General features: G+C 40.3%; 1 protein-coding gene across 1 annotated transcript; it reads left to right on the forward strand.

Annotated features, from left to right (window-relative positions):
- Positions 1-3,609: 3,609 nt before the first annotated feature.
- Positions 3,610-7,456, forward strand: LOC110090459 (interleukin-8). Its single transcript, XM_020814079.3, has 4 exons — positions 3,610-3,770; positions 5,431-5,557; positions 5,670-5,754; positions 6,230-7,456. Exons 1-4 carry the CDS (start codon positions 3,680-3,682, stop codon positions 6,245-6,247), a joined length of 321 nt encoding a protein of 106 aa, XP_020669738.1. The 5' UTR covers positions 3,610-3,679; the 3' UTR covers positions 6,248-7,456.
- The last annotated feature ends 13,858 nt before the right edge of the window (positions 7,457-21,314 follow it).

Raw genomic sequence — 21,314 nt, forward strand, 5'->3', positions numbered from 1 at the left:
CATCATTAGCAGAGAACTGATTGGCTTCAAGGGAGTTGCCACTACTTTAGATCACAGCCTGACCCTTTCTCACCTTGCTGGGGGAAAAAAAAAGTCCAACTGGGAAAGTCATTTGAAACTTTTGTTCTGCCCTTCCTTCCTACCACAAGAAAGGCTCCTGAGAAACCATGTTGCCCTGAGGAAGGTGAATTAAAATCAGATTAATCCTCAAGTCAAGGGGCATGTGCAGGTAGAGAAAAAGAAACAGCAAAAGAGAGAAATAGGCCGGCCAATGACAAACATGCCAGCCCTGGAAAGAGTTAGCCAGAGTGCAAATCTGTGTACGATCAAATCCAGAATATATTACCATCCGAGTACCAGAATCATCTACCGGCATCATGTTTTTCCTCTTTCCTCTCTAATCCATTTCCTTGTGTTCTTGACTTTCAGAGTTTAAGCTTGAGGGCAAAGACTGTATTAAGGCTGTACAAAGCCATTGTAAGGCATTTTGGGACCCTTTTTGTAGCTGAAGAGCAATGTGAATAGTACTTCTATAAATAAATAAGCACCTGGAAGACACTGAGAGACAGTTGGCAGTAGGTAGAAGTTGGACACTGTCCTGTCTGCTCTGTATCCTCCAGGTTAGTGTTGACAACCAAACTATTTTCTTTACCAAGTGAGCTGGCATTTCTCCTCAGACCTAACTTGACATCTTTGTTACAACGTTAAAGGGCATAGTGTAAAGCACAGGTTAGCTTTTTTAGCAACAACTCCCACTGGGTATGGCAGCTACAGTCTAAAAAGTAACTTTCCCTAGCTGGGCAAGCCATTAAAAAGCCATTTGCCTTGAGCCTCAGCCCTTCCTCTGCTTTGCCTTATTTGTTGCTCTGGGTGCATCATCACTTCACCTCAGTGTCATCCGTGCTTTACCAGAAATGGGCTGCTGGTGAGCTGCTGCTCACATGCTGCTCATTCCTGTTCCTGAGCTATGACTCCTGAAATTCATGCTCTTTCCAAACTGATGATATTGTTTCCTTTCAAGAGCTCTTTCCGTTCAAAGTGACAGTAATAGAAGAAACATTACTTACAGAGGGGATGGGTATCACCGGCTTACACAAGACCTTTCTTTATGGAATGCAAAAATAAATAAATAAAAATGCTCAGGGCCTTTGTTTTGAACTCCAGATACAAGAACAGGAACATAATGTTTTAAACTGGAATCTGATACTATCACATAGAAAGCAGAAGGCCTGATTGGGTTTTTGAAGATCCCGCTTCAGCCACAGGTTTCATTTCCACAACACTTTCCCCTCAGGTGGGCTCTTACATGGGAACTCAGCAAGAGTTTGGTTCTATAGTACACAGAAACTGAGAAGAAGCTCATATCTGTGAGGTGTGTGAAACTTGACAACATGCAGTGCTCCAAATATTTTTGGATCACAATTCCATTTCCCAGAAACCCTCACTATTGCTTAAGCTGATGGCTGATGTAGTCCAAAAACATCTGGAAAACCACACTTTACTCACTTGTAGGCTAGAATTCAGGAACAGCTCTATAGTTCAGCATGTCTGGACTTTCACAAACGTACACTGGGTTTTTCTTTTTGGCATATTATTCCCATTCTAGCACCAGTTACACAATGCCTCCCCTCTACTGCAATAGCCTTGCTACTTTCAGGGAACTGTGCAAAGCTTCTCCACTTTTAAAAATGATTAAACATTTTATAATCCAGGTCTCTCAGACACCTACAAAGAACTGCTTTTCCTCTTATGAGAGAGTTTGTATGTTGGTTGGTTGGCTTGCAGAATTTATAAACTACCCCATACCGAAGATTTCAGAGTCAGATACAGTACATTAAGACAGGAAATATCACAAATAAAATACTGTATCTGCATCCTAATCAGAAGTAGAACAGCATTCCATTGGATGGGAGCAATACACTAAATCCTTAGTCTTCTCTGTTGGTCTCCCATCAGATTTTAGATACACGCTGTCAAATGTGTCTTTCGGTTTTGAATCTTGCAGGAGGGAAAGTCACTTGGAGAAAAGCAATTTTTAGTGAAATGGCTGGGAAAGACAAAGACAATCTCCCCCTGCCAACTTGCTTATTTGCAGAAAATCATCACTTATAGCTCTACTGCAAGTGGTAAAAGCTGATAGATTTTGCCTTGCACCAAGCCTATAAAATAACCTTGTGCCATTCTGTTCATAAGTGGTCCAGTGTTTTTATCTATGGTACTTCCCCCCCCCCTGTACACTGGATTTTTGTAGAGAATGTGAAGCTATTTGCAATGACAGTGGAAATTACTAAAATCAGGTGGGCAGCTGCGGCAGTCCTCCTGAAATTTGGGGGCAGTGCCTTCCATTGCATGTTCCATAGCCTGATGGACAGACTTCAGGCTTCTTAGATCTACTGGGGATTTTTTTTCCTGCTGGAAACTGGAGGATTCTCCTGTTAGGTTTCATCTGCCAATGCAACTCTTTCAGCATAAATCTCTGTTGTGAATGCAGGTTAAGAAATCAGCACAGGCATTTGCTGTTGCACATCACTTGTGTAACTCTGCACATGTCAGGAAATGCCTACTCTGGTATCATAACATGTAGTAATTTGCAGCTGAAATTTACACTAATAGAATTACACCAGTGGAATTTTGGAGTTAGGCACAGCAGCAGCTTCCTGATCTACTGTCTCATGGGACGTGTCAAAGACACACCCTTCAGACTGCCATTCTTTTGAGTTTTACCCAGATGTTCCTAAGAGGAACAAAATAATGCTAGAACATAGGATCCTCTTTCTGACAAGTCATGTTAGTTTTTCAAAATTGTAGCCCTGTTAATTCGTGCAAGCATATCAGTAAGAAACACAAAACAAAGGGGGGGGGGCTTGTGGCACCTTACAGACTTCTATTAACGAGGTTTATAGCACTTAGTCTTTAAGATGCCACAACGTTGTTTTTGTTTTGGTCTTGTTTTGTTTTTCATGTTCAGTTGCTCATCTTAAATTAAAGGAGATGAATGATGATGCAGGAAAATGTCTTAAGCCAGTGTTTGTCTATCTGTTGTACACACACACACACACACACACACACACACACACACACACACACACACACACACACACACTCTGTTGCTGGATTATTAAAATACAGTAATAATCGCTTCAAATGACATTGGGGGGAGTTCGTCAAGCTTTTTGTGGAAGCTGGTTTGTGCGTTATAACGCTCGTCTGCGTTAGTGGCAGCAAACGCCTCGGGTTTTCTACCGCTCGGTGGCTTCTTAAGAAGAGAACGTGAGTCCAGGCAACAACTCACACCAGCGGAAAAAAAGCGCGGAGTAGCGGGGCGCGCGAGGCAGAGAAATCCCAGTCTCCACAGGACGGTTTGCCGCCCAATTCTTGTCGGACCTGCCAGACGCAGAACCGCTCGCAGTGGCTTCTCTTTCTCTGCCTCCTTCCCCTCCAGCGGCGCCTGTTTCTCCACACCCGCCGGCGTGGCCCCCGGCTGTTGCTCCCGGAGGCTTTGGCGCTCTCTCCTCCCTGCCCGCCTCTAGCCCAGGAGGCTGGCTGGGGCGGGGCTTTCCCGCCGGAGGAAAGGCGCTTATGTGGAGGTGCCCCCCCCCCCCGGCAGGTATAAAAGGTCCCGCCGGGAGGATGGAGCAACATAGAGAGTGCGCTCTAGCCAACAAGACGGTGTCCCAACATGATGAGCCGGTGCCCTTCTGCCCTCCGCGCCTCCGTCCTGCTTTTCTTCGTCCTGCTCCTGCTTAGCGGAAGCCCCTCGCGGAGTCAAGGTAAGCCCCTTTTGCCTGTGGACAGCCTTTCGCTATGAAAAGCCTGTTGACATTGAGTGATTGTGGTGGGTCGTGCTGGCACTGTGCTCGCTTGCGGAGGCAGGTTCAGGGGGCTTCGGGCACGGAGAGGGGTTTCAACTGACTGCAACCCTTTCCAGGGTTTTCTAGGTGGAGGACACTCGGAGGTGATTTCCCATTCCCATTTCCCGGGGGCGCCCTCAGACGGTGCAGCTTGGCTCTTCTCCCACACGGCACAGTGGGGAATCGAACACCCAACCTCTGGCTCCGCAGCCAGATACCTAAACCACTGAGCTGTCTGGCCAACTTGGGCACAGCAACTACACGCATGCAACTTACACCCATGGGCTCTGTTTACCCCGTTCTGTGCCAACCTGGAGGTTAGACTCCTCCTATGCTGGCTGACTTGCTCATTCATTTTCATAAATATTCAGTGAAGGTGGAAAGAAGGCGTTGCTGCCTTAGTGTTCTACTTCTCAAGGTTGATTGTGCAAGGGGAGCAGTTTACCTTCATTAAAATGGCTAAGCAGACTGCATCGTTGAGTTAGACAATAGGATTGTCAATTGAAAAGATGAAGAACTGCCCAGTGTCCTAATATAGGGTGCAGTCTCACTTCTGATATGTGGGGCAGCCTGGCCTAAGTAGGTATTTATTTTATTCCAGTAAAAGCAGGATTTTATTATTGCCTAACATTGCTAGTCTGGTGTCTATAGTATTTGGAGCAATAAAGTTTGAACTCCACTCTAAAGTTCATGTCACTGGATAACAACACTGAGAGCAATGTTGCCTCTAAGTGTGTGGGGTCCTGAGTGCAGAGCTCTCCCAACTCAAGAGGTTCATTCAACAATTATGGTATTTTAAAAGTTTTATATATTTATTCTTTGCAGCATCCAGTTTTGATGGTGTAACTTATTTTGATTTTTCAGATGCTTTTTGCAAAATCAGAGTCCCTGTTTGGACATATGCCTACGGCACCTAGCACACCTTGGGCATGATATCAACATTTATGAGATGAATGTAGATAGAGGTGAATCATTAAAATGAAAGATGCTAAATGGAAATAACTTGTTATTGCATCTTATTATCAATAATTACAAATCCATGCTTAAAATTAATCAGATCATTTCTGTTTCTAAAGAACTATTCATCACTATTTGAGACACAGATATTTCACTCACTGTATGTTTTGGATGGATGGATGGATGGATAGACACACACACATGTATGCATACATAGGCATATCACATATCGTTTGTGACATAAGAATAATTGGAACTTGGGTGTTTATAGCAAAATGCAAGGCAATCTGGAGTGCTTCAATATTTTAGCCTACTATTTCCAATAACAGAAGGGAAATAGAATCCACAGAATTGGGGAATGGTGTAGAAGGGTTTCATCTGCAATAATTAAAATGATCTGTCCTCTTAATGTGGATTTAAGCTATGAGGCAATTTGTAGTATATTTGTCACTGAAGAAAATAATCAGTATGTCCTGGGAGAGCAGGGTCATATTAAACATTCATTTTTATTGCTTTCCATTCTTACTTGGGAATCAGCCCCATTGAACACAGTTGAGGTCATTTTTTAAAATAAATATAGGATATCATCGTGAGTCTCTGTTATGTGTTCCCTCCTCCACAGCTGCTCCCATGACTGGGGAGCTGCGTTGCCAGTGTATCAACGTGGTCTCCAAGATGATTCCACTCAAGCACATTGCTAATGTCGAACTCATCCCCGAAGGACCTTACTGTGCTGCGTCTGAAGTCATGTAAGTCTCCAGAACCTGCCCACCTCTTTCTTTGCCACTGCATTTGTGAACCTACTTTGCTCATCTGGCTCTTTAATTTTTTTTCTCTCTCTCTCTCTCTCCACTCCAACAGAGCCACCATGACAAATGGGAAGAAAGTCTGCCTGGATATCACAGCACGCTGGGTCAAGCTGATAATTGACAGGATTCTTCAACAGGTACCTACAAAACATACTGTACCGAGATGGGCTGCATCTATGGACTGCTTTCTGGTGTCACATGAGAGTCACAGTTAAATCTCACTGAAATAAATGCAGTTTACTGATATAGCATTTCAGTCTCTTTTTCTACTGGAAAAAAATGCCTTTGCAGCTGTGTACTGTAATTGGTCTGAACTGCCCATTCATAGTGCTTAATTACATTAAAGCTATCAACTCATGTTCAGCCAATTTCAATGGAACGTTAATTGCCTAGAATAACATTTTGGTTTCTTAGCGAAAACAGGCACCAAGAGATCAGTTCACAATTAATGCCATAGATTGAGTAGTCCTTTTAATAGCAAAATGCAGTACATAAAATATATTGATGGTTGGGAACCTGAAGCATATGGGGAAAAAAAGATATATCTTAAAAAGGCAACTTTGCTTTTTGTATTTACTCATGTTTTCATTATGCAATATCTGGCTTTTGCAGAAATCCAGTACACCCTGATGGAAGCAATGAAAATGAATTTGGAATTGTAATAGAAGGTGCTGTGCACGTGTGAGAGAGCATGAGAAGAGGAAAGGCCAGCAATCAATACAGTGCAACTTTTTTCTACACATATTTATTAGTGAAACTTATTTTTAATATGTTTTATATATTTATTACTTCTTATGTCTGCAACTGTCCAAAAAGTTCAGAATTTTACCACTGTTGTGCATACTGTGAAACCAAAGGACACTGAATGTATACTTGGGTGCCTTTTTAATGTTAATTTACCATATTTTTGAGCTATCCTAGGATGGAATAAATATAAACATGCAAAAGAGTGCAATCCAGCACAAAGTTCACCGGTGCAGTCTTCACTGGAGTGAATAGAAACACTACTGTGGGTTCAGCACACTTCAGTGGGACATGAGGAAGAGGGCGTTTTGATGCACTGTGCTCAATTTATTCTTTGAATACATCTGAAAAGGAGAAAGGCTTGAGTAAGCGGATAGGCCCAGGTCATGAACGTGCAGCCCAAGATTCTTGATGTAAGCTGGCATGCAGTTTCCAAAGGGCCTGCTCTATTGGCTGTGCATTGATAGAAGAAGGCTGGGCTCCTAGTATTTACACCAGCCTGTTCTATATATTAGTAATTGAAAAGTCCAGTAACTAGCTCATGAACTAAGTGATGTTCAGATTTCCAACAACATTAGAAGGGAAGAAAGAGAATGTATAACTTGATGTGTGTTATAAGTACAGAATAATGCATTGGGAGAGGTCTCCTATGTAGGCCTCACTGAAATCAGTGGCAGCTGCTTAAGAATACTGCCTCCTGGTTACATTTCTAAAGTAAGGGGACAGTATGGCATAATTACTTTCTTGACCTACAACTCCCTGAATTCCTAACCTAGCTTAGCCCAATGTTACTAGGACTGATTTGGGAGCTAAAGTCCAAAAGAAATGTTTTTCCAAGTTCTAGATAAGAGTCCAGTCCATATCATTGTTGAACTGGGAAAACATTGACTTTGATGTATGTATGAAAATCATTATTTTTAAAAGCTGGAATTTTATGTTGACTTGTAAGAATATCAGTGATTGACATGCATTGAGATATATATCTATATCTTCCTTGTATGGCATACTATCATGTTTCTTAAAGACTAAGCAGTTTTGATAATGCTTTTGGATTACATGGGATGCTATGCATTATAAACAAAAATAAAACTATTATCTTATTGTTGTGGTTTGAGATACATTTATCTTTGGGCATGGCTTGGCTTAATTACATAACATAATTTCTTTATTTCTTTATTCAGTTTATGAACCGTCTTTTGGCTGAAATGGGCCCTAAAGGCAATACAAGTGAAAATTGGCTTTAAATTTAGGCTGCAATCAGTATAGCAGCATAGCCTAAGACATGGTAAACCAAAGAACTCTGTCAGCCAATACACTCTGCTACCCAAAAATCCTTCCAGAATACAAAGATTCTTGCTATTTTCCTTGAATATCAAAATGGTGTAGGAAAAAGTATAGAAAAGTTGATACAGCATTGCCATGGGCTTTGTAGGGCAGAATTTCTGGTCAGCAGTTGTTGTATTGGGGCCAGAGCCTGCAGGGTTGAGACCCTTATGACTTTCTCAATAATGGGTACTATGACATGATCAGCCATCCCACTCGGGTTTCCTTGCTCCCTTTCGGATTAGCTACAATCCTCAATAGCTGGGAGAGAAATGGATTCTCCCAAGAACAGTATATTGTTGCAAACTATTCCAGTTATAATACAAAATATTTGAGGGTATTTGGTGTTGAGTGAGTGATTAAGAACCATTACCTTTACAAAAGGCATCCTGCTTAAGTGTTGCTATGCACCCATAAAACAGAAGGTGTGTTTGGAGTCTCTAGGCTGGGGGCTAGAGGGGCTATCACAATGAGCTCTTGACTTTTCACATTTACTCCTGTGCTGCGTATTAGAGTCCTAACGGCTTCCTCATATATTGTTTGCTTATGGGAAGGAGGAAACTTGCATGATATATCTACTCATCTTCTATTATAAGAAAAATCGGATTCCCCCCCCCCCACTGTCACAAGAGGAGCCTCAGCTGCGTGCAGCTGATCTTTCCACATTACACTGCTCACATTGACTAAACACTGTTACAGGTGTATATCCCTACCTGAAATTTTATTTTTCATTTGACAGCACTGTTTAAAGTAGCAATCATACAGATTATAGTTCATCTGAAAAGTGATACTCTCTTGATTCATGGAGTGATGTCTCTGCAATCAGCAGGGCCATTGTGGACACTGCAAGGATAAGGCACAGCATGAGTCACCATATGTAGTTTGATCTACACTGGCTATTCCCATCCCCCACCCCCACAAAGTGTCTGCCTGTTGAACAAGCAAAACTCCAAAACCAGGAAGGGGCTTTACGGGTCTAGGCTCAACATGTCATTTGGAATCCTGCATAATCAATGGCCAAAATCCAATGCTTGAATAATTGAAATACTGTAAGTAACAGTGGCCAGTGGCCCCTAATTACATACTTCCACCTCAAATATACTTGGGGCTGGTGGTAAGATAGTATTAGAGAGGATGCAATGGGGGTTTATGCAAATGATACCACTCTGATGGCAGAAAGCGAGGAGGAATTAATTCCTTAATTCTTTAAGGAATTAAAGAACAGGAATTAAATAAGAGGGAAAGAGGCCAGTGCAAAAAAATGGTCTGAAGCTCACCATCAAAAAAACTTAAGATCATGGCCACTGGTCCCACCACCTCCTGGCAAATAGAAGGGGAAGATATGGAGGCAGTGACAGATTTTACTTTCTTGGGCTCCATGATCACTGCAGATGGTAACAGCAGCCATGAAATTAAAAGACACCTGCTTCTTAGGAGGAAAGCGATGACAAACCTAGACAGCATCTTAAAAAGCAGAGATATCACCTTGCCAACAAAAGTACGCATAGTCAAAACTATGGTTTTTCCAGTAGCGATGTATGGAAGTGAGAGCTGGACCATAAAGAAGGCTGACCGCCAAAGAATTGATGCTTTTGAATTGTGGTTCTGGAGGAGACGCTTAAGAGTCCCCTGGACTGCAAGGAGATCAAATCTATCCACTCTGAAGGAAATCAACCCTGATTGCTCACTGGAAGGACAGATCCTGAAGCTGAGGCTTCAATACTTCGGCCATCTCATGAGAAGAGAAATCTCCCTGGAAAAGACCCTGATGTTGGGAAAGTGTGAAGGCAAGAGGAGAAGGGGACGACAAAGGACGAGATGGTTGGACAGTGTCATTGAAGCTACCAACACGAATTTGACCAAACTTCAGGAGGGCCTGGCATGCTCTGGTCCATGGGGTCACAAAGAGTTGGACACAACTTGACAACTAAACAACAACAAATGGGTGGGGGAGGTCCCAGAAGTATAGCCTTACTCTTCCCATCACAAAAGTATAGGTATGTGTTATGAAATGCCCTCATTCATATGTACATGAACATGCATATGCAAATACAGCTGATACACATGAAACGCATAGACATTTTGCAAAGATGCATATGTGTACAGTAGATTTCACATTGTACCTTGACAAAATCAAAGAAATTAAGCATAAGAAATATATGTTGACTTCTGTAGTCAGCATATATGAACAACCATAATTGTCAAGACTAAAACAAATAGCTTTATTTAACCGCATCACTTCACAGAGTGAAGACTTATTGTTAACCTATGGTTAATCTTATTGTTAATTTATGGTTAATCTTACTATTATCATCAACATCACGGCATCTTGTAGCATGGAAGGAAAGCCCCCAAAGAATGTGAATCTGTCAGCTGATCCTTCTATACAAAAAGTACCAAAATAAGGCAACTCATTCTATGAACCCCACAACCCTCATGATCATAGCAAACTCCCTGGCAGCATTTTCTCTGGCAAACAATTAACATTACTCAAAATACTGATGCAAAAGATCAATGTGATGAGCTATGATCTGCATCATAGAGGCTCTGCACAACAGAACAGAATCCTTTGAATTTTAAAGACATCAACTGAATAATTGAGAAACATAACAGCTAAATACAGACAAGAGTCAGTTCTGTAGTCATGATTTTTGTCATCTTAATGTTCAACTGCAGTTTGTTTTTGTACTTTCTTCTTTCACTTTCATCAAAAATTGTTTCAGGTTATTGCTGTTGACTGCCAGTAATACGGTGTCATCTACATATCTTAAATAACTGATGTTTCTTCCACCAGTTTTCATTTCTCCTTAATTTGAATCTAGTCTAGCTTTCTATGGAATATGTTCTGCATACAGGTTGAACAGATAGGGCAATAAAACACACCCTTGTCTGACACATTTGCCTATAGGAAACTATTCTGTTTCTCCATATTGTGTCCTAATGGTAGCTCCTTGTCCAGAATACAGATTATGCATCAAGACAACTAAGTGCTATGGCATACCCATTTATTTCAGAAATATCTATAGCTTCTCATAATTCACATAATCAAAGGCTTTATTGTAGTCTATAAAGCATAGATTGATCTTTTGAAATTTTTTGGTACTCTCCTATAGTCAGCATATATGAACAATCAAGAAACTGCAACTGTTTAAGATTTTTTTATACCTTGGTTCAATCATCAATCCAAATGACGACTGAAGCCAAGAAAATAGAAGACCAGCAATGAAGGAAGAAGAAAAATCCGCAAGTATAAGGATGTGTCCTTTGAGATCAAGGTGAATATCATCCACAGTAATATATTCCTAGTTACTATATGCAGTTATGAAGGCTGGACAGTGAAGAAAGCTGACAGGGAAAAAGTGATTCATTTGAAATATAGTACTTGTGGAGAGTTTTGCAGATACTCTAGTTCACCAGAAAGATGAAAAAAATGAGTTACATATCAAATCAAGCCTGAACTTTCTCTGGAGGCAAAACTGGAGGTGGTCGTACTTTGAGAGGATCAGGAGAAGGCAGGATTCTCTGGAAAGACCAAACAGGAGATGCATTGACTCCATAAAGGAAATCACAGCCTTGAGTTTCAAGAGCTGATCACGGCTGTTGAGAAGATTATATTTTGGAGGTCAGTCATTCATAAAATTGGAGGCAACTTGGTGGCACATAACAGAGTCCTTTCAAGAGGAAGGAAGGAAACTGAAATGGGTATATTTAATAGGGATGCTTGAATACCATCTGACTGATTTGGGACCATCCCCGAGCTGAGCTGGAGGTGGCTTGAACCAATTTGTTCTGTGGTTTCTTCGGATGTGTATATTTATATGGTTCTGGACCAGGAGGTGGGAAAAGACCCTGAAACATTGGGAAATAATGGCTATAGCATGGGTAAATCTGTGGTTTAAGCATCTAGTTTGATTCCTCATGTGCCTCCTTGAGAAGGGCTGGATTCAATGATCCACAGGGTGCCTTCCAGTTCTGCAGTTCTATTATTATTATTATTATTATTATTATTATTATTATTATTATTATTATTATTATTATTATTATTATTATTATTATTATTATTATTATTATTATTATTATTATTATTATTATTATTATTATTATCATCATCATCATCATCATCATCATCATCATCATCATCATCATCATCATCATCATTATTATTATTATTATTATTATTATTATTATTATTATTATTATTATTATTATTATTATTATTATTATTATTATCTGTGCAACAATATCAATTATGGGAAAGCAGTAGACAAGTGTGTAGGCAAAGCTCCTACCGGCTTCCTTCCTTCCATTCCCCCTCCATTGGATCATTCGCTTTCCTCCTTGCCCAGCTCCTGCCCTTCCTTGACTCCAGCTAGCAAAGGCATTCCTATGAAGATAGGAAACTCCCTGGTTCCTAGCTGAGCTTCCCAACTGTCTTGCTTCTTCCTGACTCCATGTCTTTGTATTTGCTCTTAGAGGTTAAACTTGATGTGTCCTTTCAACAGCAGCCTAAGAAATGGAGGTTGTGGGATGCTGAAAATACCCCAGGCACCAGCTCTGGCAGGGGCTACACTAGAATCTGGACAGCCTGTTTCTGTGTTTCTGTGATATTCCTGGATATACTGCAAGGACAGCTTTTTGTCCATTTAAAAGTTCATCGCTATCAACATGCACTGCAGGTGTAATTCTCATGTATTAAAATTATATTGTGTTATAATATTATATGAACTGTCAGTATTGAAACTAAAGGACTGGATTTGTCCAAGCTTCTTTCATTAATTTAGGCACGGGGAATTCCAAGTCAGGGAGGGGTTGTTGAGTATGAGCTAAATGGTTGCTAAACTTTTGAAAATAATCTTTTCATGATTTATGGATGACAATGCTCTTCAGAAATACTGTCAGCTGCTTTTCTTGAACACAGTTGGCAAATCAGTGAAAATGCAGTAGCTGGGGCCAGAAACAGACGTAAGTGATAGGCCATAATTAGAAACAAAAACACATTAATTTTGCAGAAAGATGACTAAGGCAGACTTTCATAACTGAATATAAACATACAACACAGTTGAAGTCTGATTTTTAAAAAATACAGTTTCTGAGAGGAACTCGTACTGTGCTGTGACACTTTAGTTAAGAGTTTCCCCATCACAGGTCTGTGTATGGCTTCAGTCTTCTCCTTGTATAGATCCTGGGCTGTTGAAATAAAATATGATAGTGGAGATCCAGGATATGATGGAGATGCAAGGAACCATGGTCCCCTCTTGGGAGCAATATCAAGAGATCTCTGTCCAACACAAGGAAGCAAGGAATGACATCAACCACCACAGGGGTCCGCGTGAGTCAGAAAAGGCAATGGGCAGTCTAGGAAAACTGAAGCCACCCTTCCTTTTTCTTCTTCTTCCACATACTGTACAAAGATATCCATCTTCACTATTTAAAAGACAGCATTTTAAAATGGTGTTTTAATGGAAAACATTTTCTCTCAAAGTTTCTCTCCATCTGTGGTCTAGCAGATGTTGTAAAAGGCAATGGATTTCTTATCACACGCATCCTCCTAAGTCTCTTTTGCCATTTCCAAGAATTCTCACCTTCCCATATTTTGCTAACCAACACTTATCACATCCATCTTTTACTTTTTTTTGTCTGTATGAATGTTTTGCAAAGTGCTGATGGTATGCTAAACAAGAATTATTCTGTAAAGCTGTCTGATAAAATAAAGGTATTATTCACACTTGACCTTTAACAGTGAATTCAGTTCTCAGTTTTGTCAGTCTAAATGTATTCTATGTGCAATAGTCACACTTCTTTGGCAATGCTGGGAATTCCATGCTTTGTAGTCATGAATATTTTTCCTCAGTATCTCACCCAAGTGAGAAAGGACTGAGGTATCTGTGACTATAAGAATCTATAGGGAAGAAGTCTAGGGAAAAAGCTCAGTATTAACTTACACAATCTGCAAAATGTGTATTTCATGCTATTATAAGATTTTTCTTCTAGGCATCCAACCCTTTCAAAACTGTGTGCCTGAGCAATCAGACTTACAAAGGGAGTCTGTGTTTATCTTCCGATGGCCAATCATGAAACAAAATCAAGCTGATTTACAACATACAGAGGTGAGGACAAGCAGGTTAAACTGGTATTTTCTCCTCTAAAAGGAGCTTCTAATGAAATGCTAAACGTACTGTATAATCAAGTTTGATCTTGAGGAACAGGGAAGAAGTTCCTGATACAGGTACATTCTGTAACTTGAAAGTTTTGAAGTAATGCTACCATTTAGATTAGACAAATACAAATACAATTAATTGTTTTGAAGGTTTTTGTTTGGTTTGGTTTGGTTTTGAATGTGTCCTTTACATTTTTGCCAAAATCTAGGGAACTGAGATAGGATGACTGTGTCAAAATCAAAATGAACACTTTTATATCTACCATCATTTTGATATTAATATCAGAAAGTGGGTTTCAAATTTAATGTTTAGATACACATGGGGAAAACAAATTAAAATTACAAGAGAAGTAACAATGTTGTTAAACTATGAATCAGAAACCTTGGTTTAACTACGTTAAATCCTTTGATACTTACAGTATATCCAATTCTAATACCTGTCCACTTTTGATCTAGAATGATAGCTATCCTGTCCTTCAGAAACAAAGGCCAATCAAAGGCCAGACAAGCCCTCTCATTGGTTGTGCAGGGTACCCATCTTAAGTGCTGGAAAGATGGAAACTCCACCACCCCTGGGCTGGGGGGCCTCTGGTAGCAATCAGGAACCCTTTTCAAAATAGGCTTTGAAGACCCACACCAGCTGTTTGCTGCTAAGCATTAGAGGCAACCAAAATAAAACTGAATTCCTTTGTGGGTTTTTCGAAGTGAGTCACTAAAGAAGAGTAGGATGGCTGAGGAGGTTGTTTATGCCATGACAGCACAACCAGTATTTTCCCCACCCAAAATGCCTCATTCTGGGGAAGGTCTCCTCAGAGTGAGGCATTGGGAATGAAGTTAAGTGATGGTGAGGAAGCTGGTTAGAATAGTGTGGTAAGCAAGGTAGCACAGTAAAGATGGGAGGGGGAGAGGGAGAAAGCAGACATCTTTCTGTCTCAAGTTGGTGGGAGACCTACACCAAAGAATATTACATCCAATGCACTTATAGAGCCTTTCTTGTTCAAGAAAGGTTTAACTAATGTAGGGAACTAGTCCATATTTCTTCCAGACAGGTTGGAAGTCAGATTCAATTCATGGTGAAACCACTAATGTATGTAACTAGAATACCGTATTTCCTCGAAAATAAGACAGGGTCTTATATTAACTTTTGCTCCAAAAAACGCATTAGGGCTTATTTTCAGGGGATGTTTTAATTTTTTCATGTACAACAATCTACATTTGTTCAAATACAGTCATGTCATCTTCTGGTCACTGCACAATGGTGGAGGGTGGGGTTTCACTTAACTGGGGCTTATTTTTGGGGTAGGGCTTATATTATGAGCATCCTGAAAAAAATCTTTATAGGGCTTATTTTCAGGCTAGTTCTTATTTTTGGGGAAACAGGGTATTATGACATATAGTTTAGTTGTTCGCCTCAAAGGACAGCTGATATAGTCTCTGAATCCCACAGGTCACATCCTGATTAGACCTGCCGATGCTATACCTATAACAAGTCTCATCAGTCAAGACATGCTATATCAGAAGTCCTGAAAAATGTGTCTACAATTAATCCATGTTATCCTTTAGCCATCTCATGAGAAGAGAAGACTCCTTGGAAAAGACCTTGATGTTAGGAAAGTGTGACGGCAAGAGGAGAAGGGGACAACAGAGGATGAGATGGTTGGACAGTGTCATTGAAGCAACCAACATGAATTTGACACAACTACGGGAGGCAGTGGAAGATAGGAGGGCCTGGTGGGCTCTGGTCCATGGGGTCACGAAGAGTCGGACATTACTAAATAACAACAACGATGATATAAAAGGCATATATGATACAATCCATGTATCTTACTGAGAAATATTTCGACATCTGAGCAGTTTACATACAATATTCCCACCCACTGGGAATATTTACCTGTTTAATTAAGAGAGAGCGGAATAATGGGCAGGGATATTTCTTTTTCTTTTTTCAGTATTGATGTCTCTAACTGCTTTGGTTACTTCCCAATTCATCCTAATAATCAATCTAGCGTTCTGTTGGTGGGCTAATTTATTCATTATTTCAGGGTGCTGAGCAAATTACCTGTATCTAAAGGAAGACAAGCGTGGTAATTTGTCCTAGACTGCAATAAACAAACAAAAACTACTGGTATCTTTTCAAAAACTGGCCTGTCAAGATGTGTTAAAAATTAAGGGGCATGTGTATGTAGAAAAAGCAGCCCTGAAAATGAAAATGCTTTAATAGTTTACTATAGTCTTTACAAAACAATTAGTGAGCTGTCTTGCTGAGCAAGGTCAGTGAACAAGAACATTCCTGACAGCTGTTTATGTTGCAATGTTTAAACATGAAGCGGGGACTGTAAGTCCTATATTACACCCTTTTGGTGATTATAATTTTCGGAATTCACAATAGTTTCATATTTCAGGGTTTTTAGGATGATAGTATCCTAGCGCATCAATATCCTGGCACATCAAATGCTTAATCGTACAGAGCATCATTACCCTAAACTCTGCAAAAATTGTAGTCATAACAATAATGTTAGCTGTCTGCCAGATAGTAAGAGCCCAGAAATTATATAAGCTGCAGAAACAATTAGATTTCCGATTGCAAGGTTATTCACAGAGCCAGGCCCCTGGAAATGAGATTGTTTATACTACATTGGGGGGAAGTGTGGACAACTGAATGAATTCCACACAGTGGTTAACCAGCAGTACTGTAGTCACGCCTCTGCTCACAATCTGAATTCAGTTCCAACGGGCTCAAGTAGTCAGCTCAAAGTTGACTCAGCGTTCCATCCTTTCAAGGTTAGTAAATTGAATACCCAGCTCACTGGGGATGCAATGTGTAGTCTGCATAATTAAATTGTAAACCATTCAGAGAGTGCTTTAAACATTATGGGTTGGTATACAAGCAGCACACTTTGCTTTTGCATTATAAGTATAGGGAAGTAAGAAGCACGCAGAAAGTCAACTCTTTAACATAGCAAGGCTTTACACTGTGCCACACACACTGGATTCCAACACCAATCATGTAACAGCACAGCAGATTCATCTTAAACCAGCAGCACAATCAACATGGATTTTGCTGCAGAGATTGAAATTAACCTGGCTGGGTTAACACTGAGAATAATTTTTCATGTGTGATTAGTAATATACTTGGAATCATTGGGACAATTAAAAGACTTATACTGTGATACTCAGATGAATTTTGACATGATTGTCAATGATTGTTTGGTTTAATTCTGTAATTAACCGTTAATTGGGATAAATGTCAACTGTAACACACACAGGCTTCTTATTTTTCTTTAGAGGTCTATAAAGTTCTGAAGGACTCTCTGACCTGACATGCCAATAATTTTCATAAATATTTAGAACAGTTGGTCATTTGCTCGTATCTGTTTCTAGCATTCTGGCAGTAAATGGACATATCCTTTGTTTATGAACACATGTTGGAACTAGTATTTAGATAAAAGGGCAGAGGATGGGCAGGCTTTTTAAAAAATCCTTTGTGGAACTTGACTCCTATATGAAAAATTACTGTCACGGGAAGGAGTAGTTCCAAGTACAGCTTTCTGGTAACTGAGTTTCACATGCAGGAGTTTGGTGCATGGCAGACCATTTTGGCTACATCGGAAGGAGCTCCATCCCTCAGCTTAACTGAGAACTACTGTCATTTGGCTCCTCCCCTTCTATGGCTGCCTCCATTTGTGCCCTTTCCGTCCAGCTACATTTGAGGGACAGGTGAGACAGTAAGAAACTGACTTGCCTGTCAATCAGTCTGACAAGACCAACAAATATGGGCACCTTAGCACACAGAACTGTCTCTTGCTGTGTCAATGTAAACTTCCCATGCTGGCCCTCCAGGAAAGGCAGATTGTGTACTGACTAGAGATAAATTGTCTGGAGGAACACCTTCCCATTTGGGTCACAAGCAACTTCAAGAACTCTTTCTAGAATAGATGAAGCTAAGCTCCAATTTCTTCCATGAGAAGTAACATATGAAGGGTCAGAGAGAGTTGAAATAATGAGCCATGATTAAAGGCCAATGGTGCAGAGGAATTAACAGCTCACCAGGTCAGAGTTGCAGGAACCTTTGATTACCTGAAATCATCTGCTGTCTCTCTCAGACTTCCCTGTTTCCTCTGAGTTTAGTTACAATTAGAGATGGGCATGAATTGGGAAAATGGTGATTCATTTTGATTTGCGATTCATAAAGGTCAACAAGTCATGAATTATGAATTTATTATATTTTTTCTGAGGAATCGATGAATTGAGTGAAGATTGGGTTTCAGACATCCAAGTTATACACCCACAAAGTGACTGCCCCCAGGAAAGTGCCCTTTAGCAGTTTACCTGGGGAAACAAAATCTTCACCAAACTTGGAGGATTCCAAAGGAAAGTCAGTAGAAGCTTCTCTGTGGTTTTGGTGTCTCAAGATGCCTGGGAAGGGCTTTCCTTGGAGGGGTCTCTTTGTGGGTGTATAATTCAGACATCCAAAACCCAGTCTTCACCAAACATGGAGGGATTGTAGAGAAGAGTCAATAGAAGCTTCTCTGTAATTTGGGTGTCTCTGGGTGCCTGGGAGGGAACTTTCCTGGAGGCATCTTTGAGGGTGTATAATTTAGAAATCTGAAACCCAATCTTCACCAAACCTGGGGGGTTTTAGAGGAGTGTCAGCGAAAGCTTTGCTGCAATCCTTGTATCTCTAGGTGCCTGGGGGGACATTTTATAGCCAAACAATTCAATGAATCAAAAATCGTTAAAAATTCATTGATTTGTATTTGTTGGGGCATTGATTTGTACAAATACAAATCAATGTATACAAATACAAATCAATGTACTGTATACAAATACAAATCAATGAATCAGTAATTTTTTAATGCATTTGGTGATTTTTTTTTTTTTAAATTTGTGCCCATCTCTAGTTATAATCATCACAGTGGCAGCAAGGAAATAAATTTGCCAGTAACATTTTGTTTTGAGCTGTCTCGCTGTGCAAAACATTTTGGAACTGGTCTTCAATGGGAAATTCACATTTTGCTTTACAAAAGACTTTGCTTCTATTAGAGCTGGACACTGCTCAATTAGTTGTTGATATGGATCAGGGCAGACACTCATGTTTTCAGACTTTTCTTGGACGCCTGGCAATGGGAAGTGTTATGCGTACCATCTCCACTTACATTTCAGTGCTGTGTAACAGCTGAAGGATGTAAGCAAAGTGGGTGCATCTGTAGAATATGACACTGATTAATCTTGGCTTTTCTGATTATTATCCCTAGCAAGTTCGACCTAAAAAGAATAATAATGGGGGAGGAGGAGAAGCTTGTTGCAAAATGAACTCCAGTTCATGGTATCAGATAACTAGCCAAGCCCTCTTCCAAGCACAGTCTAAAGGTCATCTCTGTGGCGGCCCAGTCAGGGCTTTTTAAAGACAGTGAGGAGCCTTGAGCAGAAGGCTTTCTGAAGACCTTTCCTTACTTCTTCTCCTAGCACATTGTAAGAGTGCCGTTTTTCTTGTCTCCTGGGGAATGGTTAAGTATACATGCAAGACTTAAAAAAAAAGCTGCATTTGATTTCAAAATTTTAAGATTCTTATGACGTCTTGCATGGCAGTGAAGGAAGAGGAAGAAGACACACATTCCACACTGTCCTAGCCACCCACTGGTGTCTCTTTCCAGTGCACATGCGCACATTGCATTCCCCCCTCTGACAGAGGAGATGACGTGCTTCCCATTAAAGTTTGACTGTCTCCAGGGGATCCTCAGGTCAAGGCACTGTAGCAAGGGCAGCTTCAACTATCACCTTTGGTGCCAGACAGAGTACACCAATATGTGTGTGAACACTGGTTGCTACTGCTTGTCTTCCCCTTCCCTTATCATTGTCCTGGAGCACTAGGGCTGCTGCTGTCCTGCTTGGGATCTGGAGAAATGTGTAAAACAAACATCACCCCACAGCTCAATGGATTCTGCTGACTGTCAAAACCAGCTCTACAGAAACCCATCTGTGTCAAATATTATCTGTGACTTGTGAACTGGCAGAGAAAACAAAAATTGCCATGACTGTGAAGCTTGTTCAGGAAAATAAAATGAGCAAACAGGAAAATAAAAACAGTATCAGAAATAACCGAAACCTCTTAATCAGTATGAAGAAACCCTATCGTAACGAGCAGCATGAAAAAAGGGACGGAGTGCCACAGAGAAAGAAAACATGGCTATAAGCATTACTTACTGTAGATATGTTTGAAACACTAACACGTCTGGTTGGCAACAGTATGTTTCACAAATCTTGAATATGAAACAGAGAGAGAGAGAGAAAGAGAGAGAGAACATTCATATTTCACTGCCATTCCAGTTTAATTCTGTATTACCTGATATACTAGTTGGGTACTTTAGAGGCCCACAGTCCAGTGTTAAGTTCTGTCATTTACTCCAAATTGAAGTGAATGAAAGAGTAGGATACTGTTCTTGTGCAGCTCTTTTTTCATGTCTGGAAAATGTCTTGATGAATAGTATAGTGCTTTTAGACATCAAACATTAAGATTTCAATTACACACCCTTTGCCGTAGGCACATTGTCTTAGCTGCCATAAAGTTGCAACCCAGCACGTGTATTCCATTGTGCAATCACGGGAATTTACTTTCTTGTCCTAAGTATCTACAATTACTGGCAAACACTCTACATTTTCCTGAAAGGCCATGGACAAATTGCAGCAATAAGTGTTGAAATCCACTATATCAGCTAAATACTCCATCTGGTGTTTCAGCATGTGTAATCACTATAAAATATATTGTGGGAAATTTGCAGGATGCTATTAATTGGCTCACTCTGAGTTATATCTTTTCTGGAAAATAGCAGGATTTTATAAGCAAATAGATGCCTTCTGGATTAAGCATGATCTGCTGTGGTGAGCAAAAACAAAGCATGGAAAAAATTATTTTTGGACCACAGTTCACTGACTCCTGCAGCGAGCATGACTATGGGGCTGGGGATTCTGGGAGTTGTAATCCAAAAATCTAACTTTTCCAAACTCTTAAGAATGGAGTAGTTGCATACATAAGAAAATGTCAATATATTTTGCCAGTGCAAAATCTGAATGCATTGCAGTGCTCAACCATGATGGCAATGTACCTTTCCATCCAGGGTTATCAGCTATTAAACATCATTATTTGTGTATGAACTACAGCTGTATTATATCCAAAGTATATATAATGAAACATTGGATGACAATCAAAATGAGTCTCGTGGCGCAGTGGTTAAAACGCTGTACTGCAGCTAAAAAAAAAAAAAACTGTGCTCACGACCTGGGGTTCAAATCCCAGGTAGCCGGCTCAAGGTCGACTCAGCCTTCCATCCTTCCGAGGTCGGTAAAATGAGTATCCAGCTTGCTGGGGGGGCAATGTGTAGCCTGTATAATTAAAAAATTGTAAATCCCATAACCCATACTTACTCACTTTAGGTCAAACATATCAATTATGCATTTAAACATTAATATTTGCAA

Source organism: Pogona vitticeps, chromosome 6, assembly GCF_051106095.1.
Source record: "Pogona vitticeps strain Pit_001003342236 chromosome 6, PviZW2.1, whole genome shotgun sequence".
In the NCBI taxonomy this organism is placed as follows: Eukaryota; Metazoa; Chordata; class Lepidosauria; order Squamata; family Agamidae; genus Pogona; species Pogona vitticeps.